The sequence below is a fragment of the Rhinatrema bivittatum genome, chromosome 2, assembly GCF_901001135.1.
Source record: "Rhinatrema bivittatum chromosome 2, aRhiBiv1.1, whole genome shotgun sequence".
Taxonomy (NCBI): domain Eukaryota; kingdom Metazoa; phylum Chordata; class Amphibia; order Gymnophiona; family Rhinatrematidae; genus Rhinatrema; species Rhinatrema bivittatum.
Window position 1 is genome coordinate 683,388,043 of NC_042616.1, and position 21,143 is coordinate 683,409,185.

Sequence of the window (21,143 nt, forward strand, 5' to 3'; positions counted from 1 at the left end):
AAACATCTTTTCCAGGTTATAAATGTTCCTTTCTATAGACTTAATTGTGTTGTGTAGCAGAGTTAAAAAATAATTATTATTTATTTCTCTGTGACCGAGAAGAATGGTCCTAGGAAAGAGAAGCGGAGCTGCATTAGCTACAACAGAGAAATCCTATGTTTTACATTTATTTTCTTGCTGACCTGTAGAGCCTTCAACAGGAAGGAAAGATAAACAAAGTGCACTTGGACAGGAAATAAAAGTAAACAAGCAATTGAGCTGAGCAGTGCTTGTGTTTATTGCTTCTGCATCTGGAAAAGTAAGACTTTTAAGCCAAATGACAGAGATTTCGAGAGGACCAGAAGCATGTGTCATGGTTGAGGACCCAGCCAAGCTGGGAAACTCCCATGGGAACAGTCCAGGGCTACAGGGCAAGTCAGAACTGAGCTAGGGAATCTTCAGCTTATACCAGCCACCTCCCCCACAGGCTGAGCCCTTGGGTTCTGGCGGCCAGTAAGACTTAGACAGGGGTTGGTGTTGAGTGTAGTGCTGGGCTGGAACCTGGACTGGATTGGAATTGGCGCTGGTGACGCTGAGCAGGACTGGAGGTGCAGGCTGAGACCAGGCAGGGCTAGAGACTGATGCTAGGCAGAACTGGAGGTGCAGGCTGCAGGACTGGAGGCTGAGGTCAGGCAGGGTTGGAAGCTGTAACAAGACTGAGGTTACAGGAACAGCGCAAGACCAGACAGGAAAAGACAGAGACTAGACCAGACAAGCCCGGAGGCCAAACACAGAAGACCCAAAGGTCACTTAGGCAAAAGACCTGAGAACACTGCAGAGCTAGGGTGAACGCCAAAGAAGTCACAGAGCAAAACTAGAGCAGAAGGCCTGGGAAAGCCACAGAGTATTCAGAGATGAGGGGCCGAACAGGGAGCCGAGCAAACTCGAAGGCAAGATCCTGAGCATAACCAGAGGCAGGTTAAATAGGCTGGGCCCTGGTGAGTCATTAGGTCATGGAAACTACAGCTGGAGAGCGGGCAGGAGCAGCTCCCTAAGGACCCCTTGTGGTTGGGAGGCTGCATAACAGGCAGAATCACAACAGCATGCCTGGGAAGCTACAGCTAGTGAGAAAGGAAGGTCTTTTTTTTTTTTTGATCAGAACAAAAGAAATTTTTTGCAAAAGGAAAGTCCTTAACCCTAGCAAAAATGGGTTGCATGGTAACTCTAGCTCTACTAGAAAACGAGAGCCTTTGAAGAGAGGGCAAGCAAAAGAAGAAATTTGTGCGAAAGGAAATTTAATTTGAAGTTAGTTTACCAGCAGAGACGCGTGGCAACAGTAATCTACTGTTAAAAGTCTGAGTGAAGAAAAGCTTGAATAGAATTCATTTAATTGTGAATTTGGACACTAAATCCAAGGATTTTTTTTTCAGTCAGAGACTGGTATTAAAGCCAGAAACTGTAACCACTGACTGAAGCACAATGCCCTGGCAGACTGAACTCTTATTTTGTTTTGAGACTAGAAAAGAATTTGATTAGAACAAAATCTCCTAGTTTAGATATTAAAAATGTAGATTTATTTCCTTTGCTGAATGTTGATATTGGTCCAGTTCATGTGGTTCATGATCTTGGTGTTCTCCTTGTGTCCTCAATTAAGTAAGGTTGTGCAAACTGGGTTTTCTAAATTATGTCACTTGCAAGTTTTATTGGAGATAAATGATTTTAAATTCCTAATGCATTCTTTTGTGCCTTCAGTTTTATTGGGTTACCAAAATGTTATCTGCGTTAATTATGATTATTGAATGCTGCCACTTGTTTGGTTACACATAGTTCTTTATGAGATCATAGTACACCAATTTTATATAAGTTATATTGGCTGCTAATTGAGCAGCAAGCAAAATTTAAGGTCTTAATGTTAGATCATTGCCCTATAAGAGACTACACAACTACTTAAAAAAATGCCTGATGTTAAATCAACCAGGGCGGTCTTTACATTCACTGGATCAATACCATCTGTAAAGACAGCTCTGCTACAATGTACAAGGAGGTGCATTTTTTCACAACTTTCACCTGTTTTTTGGAATAGCCTTCTTATCTGTTTACAGCACGAAACAGACTATAAGAGTTTTCAAAAGGTTTTAAAGGCACAGTTGTTTTGTGAAGCTTTTAATTGTGTTGGTGACTATGTCGATGTATTTAACTTTTGTTTTTAATTTGTTTTTATGTTGTGCTTTGCTTGTAATCCACTGTGAATAGAATCTGATAGTAACATAGTAATTACGGCAGAAAAAGACCAAAATGGTCCATCTAGTGTGCCCAGCAAGCTTCCCAAGGTAGTAACTGCTGCTCCATGCAGGTTACCCCCATGTTTCTCTTAAGGGTAGTAACTGACGCTCCGTGCAATTTACCCCCATGTTTCTCTTAAGGGTAGTAACTGACGCTCCATGCAATTTACCCCCATGTTTCTCTTAAGAGTAGTAACTGACGCTCCGTGCAATTTACCCCCATGTTTCTCTTAAGGGTAGTAACTGACGCTCCGTGCAATTTACCCCCATGTTTCTCTTAAGGGTAGTAACTGACGCTCCGTGCAATTTACCCCCATGTTTCTCTTAAGGGTAGTAACTGACGCTCCGTGCAGGTTACCCCCATGTTTCTCTTAAGGGTAGTAACTATAAATTTTGTAAATTAATACATAGTTAATAACTGGGGACAGAAAATCTAAGGAAGATTTCTCTGCTAGAGCTGTATGCCAGTAAGACTGACAGACACATTATCAGAGAAAGTAAACTTGATTGGCTAACAAAAATTAGATAAGGACACACATTTTCTATTGTTTATTTTATTGTTAGCTAGTTAAAAAACCAGTTCAGTGTTTCCAACAAATGATACATACACACACCTAGATTCTGCCAGAAGATTAATTGTATTAGATCTCTGGGCAGCTTTTGACACCGTAAATCACGATATATTACTTCAAAGACTATCAGAAATAGGTTTAACTGAGATCACTTTACAATGGTTCACTTCTTACTTGAGCAACCGGTCTTACCAAGTACAAATCAATAATACTATATCTAAAAAAATCTAAAAAATAGAACTTAACACTGGGGTCCCACAGGGATCAGCCTTATCAGCCTCATTATTTAATATTTATATGTTACCCTTATGTCACCTATTGACCGGATTAGGCCTAACTCACTATCTTTATGCTGACAATATCCACATATTACTACCAATACATGACACAATTGAAAAAGCGTATGAACTCATGACAATGTATCTGAAGGTCATCAAGCAATTGCTTACACAAATAAAGTTGGTACTAAATATTAACAAAACAGAAATCATTCTCTTAGAGAGAAAAGTCTCCCCCAGGAATTCAAGAACAATAACACCTCACGATAATACCACTTTCACATTAGCCGAATACATACGGGACCTAGGAGTCATCATTGATCCAGAACTATGTTTTAAGAAACATATATCAACTAAAGTAAGGGAAGGTTATACTAAACTAATGATGTTGAAGCGCCTGAAACCTTTATTATCTCAAAATGATTTTAGAATAGTCCTGCAATCACTAATTTTTGCACGCACGGACTATTGTAATTCCTTACTCCTAGGCCTCCCAGCCTCCTCTATCCGGCTGTTACAGATCCTGCAGAATACAGTGGCAAGAATTTTAACTGGCAGTTGTTGCATTCCGATGGGAGGGAGCGCTAGGGGGTGCTCCCCAATGCGGGACAAGATAAGTGCGCCCTTGCAGAGAGACGTCCATTGTCTGGGAGTGGAGGCAGCTAGGAGACGAGGTCATGGTGAAGCCATGGTCAGTACCGTGAGATCAGTCCAGGGGTACTGCCAGGAGACGTGGTCAATGGAGAAGCAAAGGTCAGTACCGCGAGATCAGTCTGAGGGTACTACCAGGAGAAGACATGAAGAGGAACGTCAGCCCTGTGATGAAGGAATCCCACCTGCGCCCTACATACCCCAGCAGGGGTGGTCACGGACCACTGGACCTCAGCGTGCCCTACTCAACCCAGCTGGGCTGGTCGCAGACCACGCTGGGATGGGATGGCGGAGCCACAGGGAACCTCTGGACGAAGACTTCAGGTCATGAAGACATCAGGATGTGGAGACACTGGAACAAAGACAAGGACTTGGAATTGGAACATCAAGGAGACGGAGGCAAATGCAAGGAGCTTCTGAGACCCGTACACAGTTCAAGGAGGAAGCTCAGAGACTGGATTCGGAGCCAGGAATCCAGAGACGGAACTCTGGCCAGAGCACTGAGGCGGGACTCAGTGGAGGAAGGTTAAAAGCCGGGATCAACAGACGATTTGAGCAGTCAAGGAACGGAGACTTCAGGAACACTTGGAACGAAGACATCAGGAACACTTGGAACGAAGACGAGACATGGAGTCCTAGAAGCGGAGGTGTCTTAGGGAGGACTAGTACCTGAGACTAGCTCCTTGCCAAGGCGAAGATGAAGTGAGCTTAGAGCCTGTGTAGGACTGGAAGGCCAACACCCAGGGAGGAGTCTCCAGGGGGGCCACACCTGACTGGCCCTATAAGAATGGAAGAGAGCCGAGGGCCTGCCCCTTAGGAGGAGCAGTGAGAGGACGTCTGCAGGACCCTGGACAGCGGCCCTGCAGTCGCTGAAGCAGAGAGGAGCCGGAGTTGGGCCGTGCAGGCCCTGACGTGGGAGGTGGAGCAAGGCGGCGGCCCTGCCGCTGTGGAGCAGGCCTCCAGGCCTGACGAGCAGCAGCGTGGCAGCGGCCCGAGCCACGAAGAGGATGCCAGCAGCCTCCTGCTGCAACAGAGCACAGCGGGTGGCTCTTACCGCTGAAGAACAGGCCTCAAACCTGCGGGAGGATGACGGCCTCCGGGCCACGGGGAGCAGCATCGGGGGAGCAGGCAGAGGTAAGAGGCCTCCCATGGCACCGGCCACAGGAGGAATTCAAGAGCAGTAGAAAAAGGAACCACATTACCCCTATCCTGATAGCTCTACATTGGTTACCAGTTGAATCCCGTATTAAATTTAAAACACTCTGCACCTTGCATAAACTGATACACGGTGAGCAAGTAGACTGGCTAAATGCGGCCATCAGGCTCCATGTGCACCAAAGAAATTTACGATCCACCAATAAAGGCCTACTGTCAATACCCGCTGTACACTCCGCGCATTTGAAACAAGTCAGAGAAAAAGCTGTGTCGCTCGGGGATTTAAAAACCTGGCTTTTCGACAAGGCATATACGGAGGGAAACTGAGATTGGCAGTAAAATAGGAACAATTTCTTTTAATTCCAGTACTTATTCACATTTTTAGTTTTTACTTATTTATTCTCTTAACATTTAGGGGTAGATTTTCAAACTATGCGAATAGGCCTACTTTTGCTGGCGCATCAGGCGCAAGCAAAAGTACGCTGGATTTTAGGAGATACGCGCGGAGCCGCGCGTATCCACTAAAATCCTGGATCGGCGCGCGCAAGGCTATCAATTCTGTATAGCCGGCGCGCGCTGAGCCGCGCAGCCTACCCCCGTTCCCTCCGAGGCCGCTCCGAAATCGGAGCGGCCTCGGAGGGAACTTCCTTTTGCCCTCCCCTCACCTTCCCCTCCCTAACCCACCCACCCGGCCCTGTCTAAGCCCCCCCCTTACCTTTGTCGGGGGATTTACGCCTCCCTCCGGGAGGCGTAAATCCCCGCGTGTCAGCGGGACTCCTGCGCGCCGGGACGCGACCTGGGGGCGGGTACGGAGGGCATGGCCACGCCTCCGGACCGCCCCGGGCCGTGGCCACGCCCCCGTACCCGCCCCCAAAACGCTGCCGACACGCCCCTGAAACGCCGCGACGACCGGGCCCGCCCCCAACACGCCCCCCTCGGAGAACCCCGGGACTTACGCGAGTCCCGGGGCTCTGCGCGCACCGGTAGGCCTATGTAAAATAGGCGCACCGGCGCGCAGGGCCCTGCTCGCGTAAATCCGGGCGGATTTACGCGAGCAGGGCTCTTAAAATCCGCCCCTTATTTTAGTTACTGATTACTATTATTGTTATTTTATGTGCTAAATGATTTTAATACTGTATGTTTTACCCTCTGCATTTTAATAATTTGTAAACAGTTGTGATGGCTCGTCTTAACGACTGTATAGAAAATTTGATAAATAAATAAATAAGATAACACACATGGGGCCGATGTAATAAGTTGCACTGAAGCTGCCACGGGTTTATGCACGCATATACTCGCGGTTTCTCGTGCAAAGCCCAATACGGGAATGCAATAAGGTTTTGTGCATGGGAAAAAAATGCGTACATACACACGACCCATGTTTTTTCCTATGCGAATGCATGCTAACGGCATGCAAAGGAGGCAATTAGCTAATCGTAGGTAATGCAGGGAGCCACACTAATGCTAGTGTGGGTTTTTTAATGCGAGTTTTTTACTGCCATGGTCAGGGCATAAGTTGTGTGTCAGCACTGGGTACCCACTACCAAGGAGGCACTAGGGGCAAGTAACTGACTCTAGTGCCTCCTAATTTAAATATTGCATAGTGCCCCAGGAGAGGTGCCTGGGCACGTGTTAGGAATGCAGGTGCTGAATATTCAGCACCAAATTTGGGCGCATTTTTTCTGTATCGGCTCCTGTGTGTCTGTGAGGGAGAGACAGCCTGTGTATGTGAGAGGAAGTATGTGTGAGAACATAGGCGCGTGTGTGTGTGTGTGTGTGTGTGTCAGAGAAGGTAAAGTTTGCACAGCCTTAACTCCCTGAATCCATAACCATCTACGGGCGACTGGAAATCAATAGATCCCAGGTATGGAGAGCAGGAGATTTTTTTAAACATTAGTTTTAATAATTAGGTGTAATTTGATGTTTTTGCTATGTTGAAATATTTTATAGGGTTTTTTTAATTATTGGATTTTTTTAAATATTTTATTGGTGTTTGGAAAATTTTGGATATTCTATTCATTAACTGGTTCAAAATATTTATTCTTTTTATGAATATAATTTTACTATGATGTTTTATATTTATTGAATTTATTATTTAATGGGGGTTTTTTTTATTTTGTTTTTATTGCATATTTAAACAAATTTACAAGAAGATTCTTCATTAGGAAATATAGGGTTACAGAAATTTTTTTCAAATGGTAAATTTTACTACAGAACAAAAATAACCTTTCCCCATAAAACTTTAGGAAACCGAGGAGAGAGACAACAGGAAAAAGGAGCAGTCAATTACAAATAAGCATAAGGAAAATTACTGGACCTCCTGCATTTAATTACCGGGAGTTTGTAATGTTGTTCCCAAAAGCACTTTTAGCTGTTCCGGGTCTGTAAACACATTTTCCATTTTTATAATCTACTATACATCTACATGGATATTTCAACATGAATTTACCCCCCTTCGATAGCAAATCCTGTCTAAGGGCAATAAATTTCCTTCTCCGCATTTGCGTGTTCTTTGCAAGGTCCGGGTATAACCAAACTTTTTGTCCATAAAATGTGGATAATCTGGATCGGAAGAAAAATCGCATTACAGTGTCTCTCTCAGATGTAAATGCAAAAGATATCAGAAGCGTTTCTCTTTTTTTCACTTCTAACTCCGTCGAGCTTTGTAATATTTCTGAAATATTCATCAAATCTGTGGGATTTTGTTCTTCTATCTTTTCTTGATTACTCTTCATATCTTTTTTTCCCTGCAGATAATATGCCTTAACTACAACGGGAAGACATGTTGATGGAATTTTGAGAGTTTGAATCATATATTCCTTAAATAATTCTACTGGTGATAATATGTCCAGAACAGGAAAATTAAGTACTCTTAGGTTATTTGCACGTACCATATTTTCTAGACTCTCAATTTTTTTCAATGTCTCTCCTTCTGCTTGAATCTGATACTGTTGAATTTTCTCAGCTTTAATCAGTCTCTCTTCCATGCTTGTTATTTTCCTTTCTTGTTCTAACACTTTTTCAGTATTGCCTTTCAAGGATTTATTTGTCTCTACCACAGCTTCCGTTAGTGAGGTTATAGAAGCTTCCAACTTCACTATCACATTCCATATAGTGTCCAATGTAATTGTTGCAGGTTTAATAATTATGTTTTTACTGACCTTAGGCTTTGCTCCACGGTCATGCTGACTTTTCAAGCCCGTTTCCTCAATAATTGGTGTACTGGTCTCGAAGGGAATTTTTTCAGCGTCCACAGCTGATCTTTGCTTAAGATCCGCCATTTCACCCCGCTGTTCGACTCCCTTCTCTGCAAGGGGATCCGAGTCATCCGTCGTCTCCCGTTGATCTTCTGGCTTGAAAGCAGCTCCTGTGACTTGCTCCGGTATGTCCCCTGGTCTCTCTAGGCCAGTTCCAGGTGGCGTAAGCGTCTCCGGCGCCCCTGGGCTTAACGATATTTCTTCGACCTGGACAGGAGAGATCTGCTCCTGTCTCACCCCATCAGCGGTCCTCTCGATGGGCGTAGCAGAAGAAAAGCCAAAACACTCGGCAATACTTCGCTGGGAAGTTTCTGATGTTGAATCAACAGGCAAGCTTTTCAGCTTTGCCTTACGTTTCGTGTGAGGCATTTTCTTTCAGCAAAAAGGCAAAGTTTCAAAAAGGAAAAACGAAACTGATTGAGAGCAGAGCGTTTCCGTGCTCTCAGTAGGCAGCCATTTTGTCTCTCCCCCCATTATTTAATGGTTTTATGAAGAATAATTTTTCAGTTTTTCCATTGTTGCTCTGCATGTAGAGGCTGGCTTGTTGAGGGTATCAGTTCAGTTCTTAGCATGTTTCTATTTATACTTTCTGGTCTCTTATGTATTTGGTCAGGGTCTGTCTGTATTCTGCATATATGACCAAGGTGAGCTATTTTGCTGGTATATTGTTTCTAAATAGGAATTTATAGCAGCCTAGCTTGTTCTGTTTTCCTAATAGGAAGTATATCGATGTTCTAGCGCAGCGCTTCTCAACCGGTGTGTCGCGACACACCAGTGTGTCACCAAGCACCGGTCTCTCCCGCTGCTCTTCCTTCCCTGCTGCCGTTGCCACCAGGCTATCAGTACATTCAAATCAAACAACAAATTGGGAATAAAACTAGTATACAATCAAACAAAACAATAACTAGCTATGTGAAAGAATATTAGCTGCGGAGATTATGATGCCTTGAATGATAGATATAAATCTACAACTAATGGACAATCAAGACAAAACAATTTATGTATAGAGATAAGACCACAGTATTGGCAAGAGATCTGAGAACCAGAAGCTTCTTATAGCCAATTAGTCCAGTCACCGGTCTTATAATCTCTGATGTTGAATTTTAAATAAAATTATTTAAATCACTTTATTAAATTTTAATTATAATCTTAAAACCAAGATGTTAATTTTTAATTATTAATATTTGGTTTTTAATTTTATAAGATTGTTTTTATGAAACTGGACACATGTCTCCAAGCAATTTTTAACAGCACTGTTGAATCTCAGTCTATATGCAACCATAAAGTGCTTCCATTGAACCTAAAGAACTGGTAATGATATATAGTGCTTCTCAATTTCTGCAAATGAAACTTTTTTTGCTAGAAAAAAATTGTACTTGTATGATTGATCAGTATTCACTTAATTGGAAAATGGTGTTCCAGTGTTACTGTGTAACAACTTTCATGTGGCAATCAAATGCCTATATAACTGATGAAACTATTGTAACCTTTAGTTGAAAATAAATGTTACCTTAGTAACTCATCATTGTTAACTTTGTAGAAAATTGTAGTTACAAATTATCAAGTGAATGTCTATAGTGCTAGACTAAATGAATTGCAATGTCTAAGTACTCATTCAACACGATGTCTGCCAGTAACCTGGCTAACTCTTCGACCAGCACTATAACCAAGGAGAATAAATGTCTGTAGTGCTTGACTGGATGAATTGCAATATCTTAGTACTGATTCAACACTGTGTCAGCCAGTGTTTGGGTTAGCTCTTCAAACGGCACTGCATCCAGGAACAATAAAATAACGAAACAGCTCTGCAGCATAACTTCTTACTGAAGACTGTATAATCAAATTTCAGTCTCGTAGCTTAGTAGCCGGACGGATGGAACATATCACACCGTCTCATATGTGATTGAAAATCCCGACAAGTTTAAGGAACGGCAGAGCACTTATGTTTAATTGTGGTGACCGCTTGCGGGTTAGATTTTTCACTGCTCTGCCGTAATTCAGACCCATGGGTCTATTCACCGCCGCCAACGCGGCCGGCGTTTTGCCAAAGTTGCTGCTTCAGGGCGGACTAATTCATGAAGAGAAACATCTTCTACAATGGTCGGGTTCAGTCTACCATAAAGTGCTTCCACTGAACGGGTTCAGTCTACCCGACCATTGTAGAAGATGTTTCTCTTCATGAATTAGTCTGCCCTGAAGCAGCAACTTTGGTGAAACGCCGGCCGCGTTGGCGGCGGTGAATAGACCCACTGGTTTGAATTACGGCAGAGAGGTGAAAAATCTAACCCTCAAGCAGTCACCACAATTAAAGATACCATATCCTGTATTAACAAGGTGCCAAGACTGTTTTGGGGGCCTCTGAGGTCAGTCCTCGAGGATATCCTCACCAGGTTGTACTTATCCCCTGCCCAGAATGCTAAAGCTATTGCCATCTGGGCTGAACCTGGGCTAACTGGAGCCCCCTATACTGAGTGGCTCAGACCCCATTTCCTCTGCAAATGGAGGCTTGCAGAACCCTTTCCTAAAAGGGCCTATTTTAGCCAATATTCTGAAGTTCAGGGCTGACCTACCATGATGCCGGTCTTGAGCATGCCTGTCAAGATCAAGCATTTGCGCAGAGGATTTTGAGTAGGCTAGTCCTCTCCTCCTGTGGCAGAAGATAGCTTTGCCTAACCCTCTTCCCCTCTCCTTTTTGTTTTGTTTTTTTATATCCATTTCAGTGAGTGCCCTGCATCTGAGGGAAACATCCTTGGTGACTTCTCAGTACCCTAGAGGGAAGGGTACCCTTCCGCTGAAATTTTTTTTTTTTTTTTGCGGGGGTAAGAACACTCAAGTGACCACTATCCTGGAATTGAGGGCTGCCAGTTCCTTTTTTCTGGGATAGGAATATTATAGTGGAGTCATCGATACCTAATACCAGCTCCCTCTCTTCTTAGGGAGGCCTGGGGCTTGAGAATCCTCTTAAAATGGGTTTACAATTTTCCTTCTTCCCCTTGGCGGCTGCTCCTGGGGAGGGGCCAAATGTTAATCCTTAGGGACCAGAGACACTAGAATGCGTAGGTCCCTGCAGGGCTCAAACTCTGGGCAAGAGTTCCCTCCCAGGAAACCTTTAGCAATCCTGGGCCTTTATTTTTTTTTTGGGGGGGGGGGGGGGGCTGGGGGGTGTGTGGTGATTTTCCCCATATATTTTTCTGGAGCTGGCCTCTAGCATGCCCTCAAAAGGAGAGGGAGATTCCTGATGGTTCCCAATATGCCTGCGGATTGACACCCCCCCCCCCCCCCGAGTAGCCTTGCCATATTCTTACAGGCCTTACCCAGCCTGCTTGGTAAACTCATAGGTGTATCACATAAATGTAGCATTTAATGCTAGAGAAACAACCAGGACACTAGCGTAACAGTAGGGAGTTATACCTTCCCATGCAGTAAGGCCCACTGCTGCCCTTTCTCCAGCATATGCATATCCACAAAGAAATCAGCTCTGCTGCCTCTTACCACCTCCAGACAAGGCCACCACCTGCTGGTACCTGACTCGGCTTCTATTTACGTCTACTTCTCCTTCACCTATGAGAGATGGAGATATGAGTGGAGAAAGAGAGAACAAGAGGGCCTTGCAAGCCTCCTGAGAATCCAGGAACCATTCTCTGAAGGTAAGCATCTACCATTGTGCTCTTGGGACATTACAGCCCCCACAGGGTACTGGGCCAGATATTGTTCACTGGAGGTTTCACAGGCCCAAATGGAACTGGGAGGGACCGCCAGGAACTCAACCATGGCAGAGACTATCACTGGGATAACCTAGGAGCTCGACCAGGGCAGAGCCTGAGAGACTGCTCCCACTGGAAGAAATAACCTCTAGGGATAGTTGTCCCAGAAGCAACAAGAATTCAATCAGACCCTGATTCTGGGAGCTATGTCTGCTGTTGTTGGAAACAGAGACTACTGGTATTGGCCAGGGCCACACCTCCTTTATAGCCCTGAGTGAGGTCATGAAAAAAGTATGCCCTCAGTCTGTCAGCTGTGGAGGATGGAAATCTCAAATGTAATGTCTAGTCTAGCAGGATGATAAGGAATGCATGTTTAAAATGTTAACATAATATTATTTTTAACTTTGTTTTCATAAGACATCAGATATAACATAAAACAAAAATATTAAATTGTTTTCAATAAAGGAATGAAAGCTAAGAATTACCAATAAGTGCGAATATATATATTTTTAGTGAGTGATTGTACACATCTGTTTGTATGCTTATTAGCTAAATATTGTGTTATTTCATTTTATATATTTTTGCCATTTTTCCTATGTTAGGGCCTGATTTACTAAACATTTTCCCCGCAAATACAGAAAAGGAGAATCAGGCCCTTAGTGTGCGTAAGCCATGTGTACAGGATGGCCGGAAGGGAGGCAGAGGATGTTCTCATGTGTGTGTGTTGGTAAAGATTGATTGTGGGCATTTATCTTTATACTTTTCCCTTCTGGTTACATTAAATCATTTTTACATGCAAAATATTCTGAAACTAAAAAAATAAAATTGAAATAAAAATCTCTCTCTGCTGAGTATATACAGCAATTCAGAAAAGCATCTCACAGAACATATATGTCAGTTCATCCAGGGCAGGATTTAGGAACAGGCAAAGAGGCAAATGCCTAGGGCAAGGGTGGCCAACTCCAGTCTTCAAAAGCCACAAACAGGCCTGGTTTTCAGGATATTCACAATGAATATACATGACATAGCTTTGCAGACAATGGAGGCAGTGCATGCAAATCTATCTCATGTATATTTATTGTGGATATCCTGAAAACCAGGCCTGTTTGTGGCTCTCAAGGACTGGAGTTGGTCACCCCTGGCCTAGGGTGTCAAATTCTGAAGGCACCCAAAAACTGGAACTCTCTCTGATTTCTTGGGGGGGGGGGGGGGGGGGGGAGAGATTATGGTGCCCTAAGGCACCATAATCTTAAATCTGGCATGGAGTCTACCACAGTTGAGCACAACCAAGCAGCAAATATTTGTGTTTAAAATGTCCTAATTAAAGAATTCAACTAGTTTTGGAGTGGCCCAGAATGAATGGGAAAGTGGGTAATTTGAAACAGTAGATGTCCCAGCAGAAACACAAGCAAACCCGCAGCCAGGTCTGTTTATCAGGCTGCAAGTTCAGTTACAACAAATGGGCTGATATTTTCATAAAAAGGCTAAGCCCCTAAATACAGGTTCCTAAATTAGGTGCCTAGTACTAAAAATCAGTGTTAAGCTTCTAACTTTGTTTTCCTCACCCTAACTCTGTCCCTGTAAGCCACCCACTTTATAGGCTCCTAAATTTAGGGGTCTAGTGAAACTAAGTCCCTAAATTTCGGGACTCATCCCCAATAAATTTTCAAAAGAGCAAATCTAGGATCCTAACTCCAAAGGTTAGGAGTCTAAACTAGAAGTCCTAATAGAAATATCCAGATAAAGTGCAAGATATCCAGATAACTTTAGAACTAGGGATGTGCATTCATTTAAAATGAATGCGCAAAACACTATGAATAAGGCCCATGTGTTTCATTTGGGGGACCCAAAACAAATCGAGGGCTTCCTAAATGAAACAAACCTTATTTGTTGCATTCGTTTTAAATGAATGCATCAGGCCTAGGCCTGAGGCCAGGACCTCGCCTAAGGCATAGACAGAGGCCCAAAGCAAGGTCAATGGCCTATGCCCGAGCCCACCTCCCGAACAATCACTTACATCCGTCAGGTATCCACGGAAGTGGCCAGGCCAAGTCCAAACACTGGGACCCCAACCCGGTCCCAGACCCGAAGACAGGGCCTGGCCCATAAGCCATACACCAAAATGGCACCGTCCACTGGTGTGAATACACCAGAGTTAATTAACTCAGGTGTGAATACACCAGAGTTAATTAACTCAGGTATGATCCCAGTGGACGGCATCAGTTGAAAAAGAAAAAAAAAAAAGAAATGTCGTTGGAGCTGCTCCAAGGTCTGGGCTCTGGGCCTAGGCCTGGGCCTGACTCTAGGCTGAGGTCCAGGCGTTGGCACCCAGCAACCAGGCCAGGCCTCGGTGTCAGTCCTGGGTCCAGGCCAAGGACCTGGTGTCAGGATCCAGGATCCAGCCGGGCCACTGCATCGGGCCTGGGCTCCAGCCTAAGCCGAGCTGTCAGCCTTGCATAGGTCGATGCTGCAGCGCCCTCCCGTATCCTTGACCTATGTAAGGCCAAGGCTTCGGCCTGGCTCTAGGCTTCGCTGGCGGAGCCCTACCGGATCGGGTAAAGGGGGGGGGGGATGGGGGGGGGGATGCTGCCCCCGGCATTTTCCCGCATGGGTGGGAGGGAGGGACGGGAGGTCCCATTTTCTTTTAGTCCATTTTTTTTTAATATTTGATTTTCTTTTTCCACACAAATAAAATGAATCAAACATTCCACGTACTGAAATTTGTGGGGGGAAAAAATCTCCCAAAAACAAACCAAAAAACAAAAACGAAATTTTTTTTCCCTGCACATCCTCTGCCACAACCAGACTTACTTAAGATAATGTTGAATATTGGCATTATCCAGGTAAGTTAGCTCCAACCTAAAATGTCTTCAATTTATCTGAGTAAGTTTTATCCGGCTAGAAACCTACCTGGATAATCCCAAAACTTAGCCAGAAATACCATTTGATTATGGACCTCTTAGCTGTTAAAAGTGAAAAGACAGCAGAAGCATGGCCTAGTCATTATCTGAGCTTTCAGCCTCCTAGGTCCCCTGTGTAACCAGCTGTGTTCTGCTGAATATACAAGTAAAATTATCTCGGTATCCTTATCCCATGCTCCCCTAAAGTTCAAGCCTTCACTACTCTTTCTGTAGAAAAATATTTTGTGAATTTGCTCCTCAGGAAGAGGAGGTAAGCAGTTCAAATGTGTGAACTCTGCTTATCATTTAACCTAAAAATAAATAAATAAAGGTAGCAAAAGCCATAACTCATGATTTATTTTATTTATTTATTTATTTAAAGGCTTTTATATACCGATGTTCATGTACTGGTACATATCACGTCGGTTTACATAGAACCAAAGTTGGAAATTACATCGAACAAGAGGTTACAAATAACAGGGCAAATAACAGGGCTATCTTGTAAGAGATTATAGAACGATTTAAAATTATTATTACAAAAAACACATAGTAAATAACAGTCAAGCTCGGATTAACGAAAGCCTTAAGCCAGGGTGCATATTTTAGTCCAATTAACTGGCAAAATTAAGGTTACGGCATCATATATATGGTGTGGAGTAAGAAAAGTGTGAATCGGAGATCTTTAAGTGAATAAACAATGTTAAGGTTTATTTTATAAGTTATTGTTTATTTCACACCTATTTTAACATTTGCTTACAATATGCACCAATTATACAAACAATACACACTACATACATTCGTTTTCTGTCTGTATGATTGGAGGTGTGTATCAAAGTTTCTGTCCCACTGGGAAATAGGAAAAACACAGAGGTATGTAGAAAGAAGAATGAATATATATATATATATATATATATGCCTCTTGACAGAAAGACAGCAATTGCACACCAGACACACCTCCCAACAAAAAGAGACTGAATACACACTGCAGATATTGCCCGTCCCAGAACAAACAATTCTATGCTCTACATTTCACCTCAGTCAATATGTCCCCTGCCTTCTCCCTGATACACTTCCTATCTCAAGAGAGAGAGTGGATCTAATCATCCAGGCATCCCACGCCAAAGAGACGGAATACACCCCGTGGACAAAATTCTACACTACACAGGACTTTATCCCAGATAGAATGATATACACTTCAGACAACCCCTCATCCCAACCCCACCACTGAGATGGTGATTGTATACCATAGACATACCTCCTGTCCCAGGGTAAGTGATAATAGACCACTGTAACATGCCGCCCATGCCAGAAAAAGCAATTTATACAGCACAGATACATTTACCATCCTAGAGAAAGTGAATAAACCACCAACAGACCTCCAGGTTCAGAGAGGAAGAAACAGCAGCCAGTGCACCTAAAGCACAGGAAGTATCCTCCAAGTCTATGCTGCCTGAAAACCTGTAAATATTGTATTTATTTAAGCATTTTATATACCGTCGGTCCAAAAGAAGATCACAATGGTTTACAAAAGCAACAGTCACATTTTAGGTCAACACAACATCAAAACATGTTAACTAGAATATTTAAATAGTCAATGAGTTGTCTTAATACTCTTTACATTTCTTAATAATTGTCACTCTTTCATCAGACAATATCCATGTAATTTTTCTGCCAGTTGTTATTATACGGCACATTGTACGCATTTTTGAAGAGCCATGGTTTCAGCTCAGGTATCCTGTAGATACATTATGATTTTACCACTGAGAAGCCAAGAAAATCTTCAGTCCATGACAGTCACTTATACTACAACTACTTCCTGAGTTCAAGTTCTCTGAAACTGAAAAAGACCTGTTTGAATTCAGGTAATGGTTGTACTGCAGCCCCTTATCAGAGCTTCTCCTGGAATCCCACAATCAAATCCATTTTTTTCATGCACATATTACAGAAAGACAAGATAGATTTTTAACTGTGTATTTAAATGTAAAGCCCTAAAATAATCTCTTCTGAAATACAGTAGCAAACGTTTTCTCTAGAAAAGAAAAACAAGAATGTGTTTTCAACAATTTATCTGGGCCAGAAAGCAAGAGATTGCTAAAGCTGTGTTATCTCCTGCGGGAAGGAAATTCAGTGACAGGTTAAATCACCACACTGGGGGCCAGCATGAGTGTAGCATATATTGAAAGTGTTGTTAGCACACATAAGCTGATCTTCCCATGTCAACAGCATCGCTAATGGATGTAAAGCAGCTTGTAATAGTTTTAACACAAAATGTATGCTAAGGTAATGATATGCAAAACAGCACATTACCTGTTAGATCAGCAAAACAAATATGGATCACAAGATTGTTTTGCAGATGCATTAATGCACACACAAAAATAAAAATCTCCACCTCTGAGAGGTGGGGGTTACATTTTTATAAAACTGTCCATACTTACTTACTTTACTGCCTGCCTCATTTGCGTTATTAAGATTGACCATTAATACATGCCATGTTTCTGCATTTTAATGCCTATAGTAACTTAGTAAGTGCACTTTAGCACATTGGCCCATCTGAGTTTTCAAGTCTTAGGTGAGCATTCAACAAGTGCAGCTGATGTAAAGTGTCACACCCAGGATCAGTATATAATGCACAGGAATAAAACAATGTTTAGCCACTAACTACAGCCTTCCTTAGCAACGTCTATAGATTTTTTAGAAAGACAAGCACCAGCTTTTTTTTTGTTGTTTTGTGTAGCAATAAAGGGAAGTGACCTGGAAGAACTATGCAAGGGGCATTATGAAAATGGTTAAACTGTAGAAGGCTATACCCTGCAAGGGTTAAGCAGAAGAACACGTGCAGCCTGATTTCGAGATTTAGAGCAAGAGTGATACCGATACATTTTAAAATAAATATTTGAACATATTTAAAGACAGCATAGTATTAAAAAGGCGAGGGAGGTGCAGTCAAAACATTAATGTCACAAACAGAGAGCAATAAGACATCAAACCTGCCAACCTGACTAGGCCAGTTTTTAGGCTCAAGAGATTTTAAAATGCTTGAAAACGATTTAAAATCGCCATAAGAATTTCATGGGGGCCAGTCTACATTTTTTGCCTCTCTCTTGTTATGATACCTTACAGATAAAGGCATGCACTGCAGCACTCAAACAGGTGCTGGGATACCTCTCGGCTCTGGCTCCTGGGCACTCGTTTGTACTCTGTGCCTGCTTTATGCTGTGCCCACGGAAGAGGGGGCAGGTTTGGGATGTGAGAGAAAGGAAAATCTTTGCTATGCACATCACCTTGCGCAGTGTTTGGAGGGGGGCTCAGTACTGTGCCCATGGCGTGGGGAAGGGTTTGGAGGGCCACATTTGTATCATGATGTGCCCAGGGGAGGGTGCACTGTGTCCGGGGTGGGAATGGGAATGTTTGGAGCGGGAGGGCATTTACACGCTGTGCCGGTGGGGGAGGAAGGGGCTGGGAAGCAGCGGCCAGCAGTCGCTCGCACCCCTGCAAGGGTCCCGGCGGGAGAGCCCGCAGCACCCACCTTGCCAGCGGACTTGCAGGTCAAGTGCAGCGCGGCGGCGATCCGGCAGCTCGCCCCCGCCTGCTCCTCTTCCTCCTCCGGCTGCAGCTCCAGGCGTGGCGGCGGCCCCCGGCTCTCCAGCCTCACGGCCCGACAGGATCCGTCAGGGGGCGGCGGAGGCGGCAGGAGCGGACTGTGCCCGGGCCCGGCTCCCTCCCCCGCGCACACCCGGCTCCCCAGCACCGAGCGCTTGGCCAGGCGCCGGGCTTGCATGCTGCAGATCGGGCTCGTCTGGATCCCGTGTCCGGGCTGCGTCCGTCCCCCCCCCTCCCCCGCCAGCTGTTTGTGTTTTCGGTCCTTCCACGCAGCCCCGACCCACAAAACGCGGACTGGAGCCCGGCGCCCTCCCGGCGCCGGAGTCTCTCGCCGGCGAAGAGCTCAGGCTTTTCACTGCAGAGGGCTGGAAGCGCTCGGCTGCTGTCCGGCGCGGGGAAGATTCTCAGCGCGAGGGGCTTTCAGACCCCCACAGGTCACTTCGACAGGCTGTAGGACCCCCCTGCGGTCTCCGAAGGTCCTGTGCCCGCCTCATCTTTCCTGGAGCTAGGTCAGCGCATGGTGCCAGAAACATAAATAAAATAAGTATGGAAAAAAAGGCGGGCAATGAATCCTTTGCCTGTTGTTAATATTCTGTAAACAACCCTTCAAGGGTTAACTTAAAACAATCCCAGGCAGGAATTTTGTTCTCAGCACACATTCCCAAATGCCCTTCAAAATAGCATTTGAAAGTTGGCCGTGCTGGGAACCTCTCGTGCAGTCTTGCCCCGGCGCAAAGGGGATTGTCCACTGAGTTCAATCCAGCCTGTGAAGGACTAGGGCAACAAGCAAATCGTGACCCTCCACATGAAAAACCTGACCATGGGCCAATAAAATTGGTTCTGGAGAAAACCGCATGCTTTATTTACAGGATTCACCCAAAGCGGTTTAGCAGCATATGAGCAAAGGTCAATAGAGGCTTTACAAACAGACCATATGTAACAATTTAAAATAGCAAAAAACACATTTCACTTCTCAATCAAAAAGGAGCACCTTAGGATTAATTTTTATATAAGAAACATTAACTTAGCTCTACGACATACTAGAAAATATTAATGATTTACTGGAAAATAAATACCATAACAAAAATGTTTGTTTTTGGCAATGCGTTTAAAGCAAACGCCAGGTAGGTTCTATGGGCTGATGCAATAAAGCGTGCCCAGCCTAGCGACCAGGTTCACATGCAGTTGCAGGCACATTTTGGATGTGTTAGACTAGCACCCAATGCAATAAGGAGATTAGCACATCCAAACCGCTCACCCAAACAAATGCATAGCCGACAGCGCCTACCACATGTAAATTCCATGTAGATGAGGCTATTAGCTATTAACCCACGGCCATCTGCCCCCTCCCCCGATGCAGAAAAATGTTGGGCACCCAACGCACACCTTTTAATGCGGCAAATTAACTCCAGCCCCAAAGGTGGCGTAAAGTCACTCCACCAGTCAAAGGCTCATGATAAATTTAAAAATACAGTCCTCTGTGGTTCCTCCTATTTAGTATCATTGTGACACTTACATTTACTGCTTGTGGTGTCGAAAAATAAGTGTATATTGGCTTGATTTTAAAAACAAAATCTTCTGGACGCACAATTTAGACACCCATAGCAAGGGACACTTAGCTAAGGGCGTCTTCAACAACCTTGGCAAAATCGGCCAAAAGAAGTGAGATAAAAACAGATGCTTGTATTGAGTGCCCATTGCAATTGTGAGCATCCAATGCATTTGAGCGCTAGGGATGCACAATTCTCCCCTAGCGCATCCTTTTTTATGCAGCCCCCTCATTTAAATACTGCATAAGGCTCCCATGAGATGTGGCTGCGGGCACCCATTTTCAGCATGCGTCTTATTGCACTGGCCCCTTGGTGTTTGGCATCAAAGGCCTGACAGAAGAGTCAGCTTCCTGAAATAGGGATCTGTATTTCCCAGAACTCAGGAGAGAATTCCAGAGGGTAGGCACTGCTCCCAAGAAGGATCTGTTTCAGATGTTTGTTCTATTGATTTCTTTTGACAACAGTTTGTCAGGGAATCCGAATGAGTATCTTAGTGGTCTGGATGATGTTTATACCAATAGCTTTTCAGTTAGGGCGATAGGCTCTTCACCTCTTTTAAGCCTTGAACATCAGCAAGAGTTTTGAATTTTCTTCTATACAGTATTAGTAAGCAGTGTAGTTTTTGTAGAAGGGGGTGTGATGTGGTCACATAGTTTGCATTCTTCTATCAGTCATGTAGCAGAGTTCTGCATTATCTGAAGTTTACAGAGAGCCTTATTTGTTAGACCCTTGTACAGTACATTGCAATAAACCAGCCCTGTGGTTGATGAGAGAGCACAGTCTTCTCAAATTTCATATTTAAATATGGCAGCTCACCACTGTTGGCAGGGATTTCCGGGAGCATGGTGAGTTCTGAATCCAGTATAACTCTGAGGCTTTTGACCTGTGTTTCTAACAAGAACGCATAGGTTCCAAAAGGGTTTTCATATTTTGTACCCAAAGAATTTCTGTTTTGTTGGGATTCAGATAGAGTTTGTTCTTGTTTTGTGTTTTTCTTCTTCCATGATAGTAAGACATGTGTTTAGCTTATTTATAGCTGTGAGTCCAAGTAAATTAGTAGCATTAACTGGACATCATCCGCACCGATGCAGACTTTTATGTCAAAACTGCAGATGAGCTGTGCCAGTGGTTTGAGGTATATGTTGAAAAGTACAGGTGATAGTTTCAAAGCATTGGAGGATACCCATAGTCTATTACCCAGGATGCTGACGTGTT

At 43.9% G+C, this 21,143-nt stretch overlaps 1 protein-coding gene across 2 annotated transcripts in view; it reads right to left on the reverse strand.

The window, feature by feature from the left end:
• ZNF704 (zinc finger protein 704) overlaps positions 1–19,065 on the reverse strand; it is a 390,701-nt gene extending 371,636 nt beyond the window's left edge. For both annotated transcript variants that reach the window (XR_003854854.1, XM_029591538.1), the window contains exon 1: positions 18,305–19,065. Coding sequence is in view for 1 of the 2 variants with exons in the window: in XM_029591538.1 (XP_029447398.1) it covers positions 18,305–18,556 (252 nt within the window). In the remaining variant the exon portion in view is untranslated. The remainder of the gene's footprint in view (positions 1–18,304) is intronic.
• Between the last annotated feature and the right edge of the window lie 2,078 nt (positions 19,066–21,143).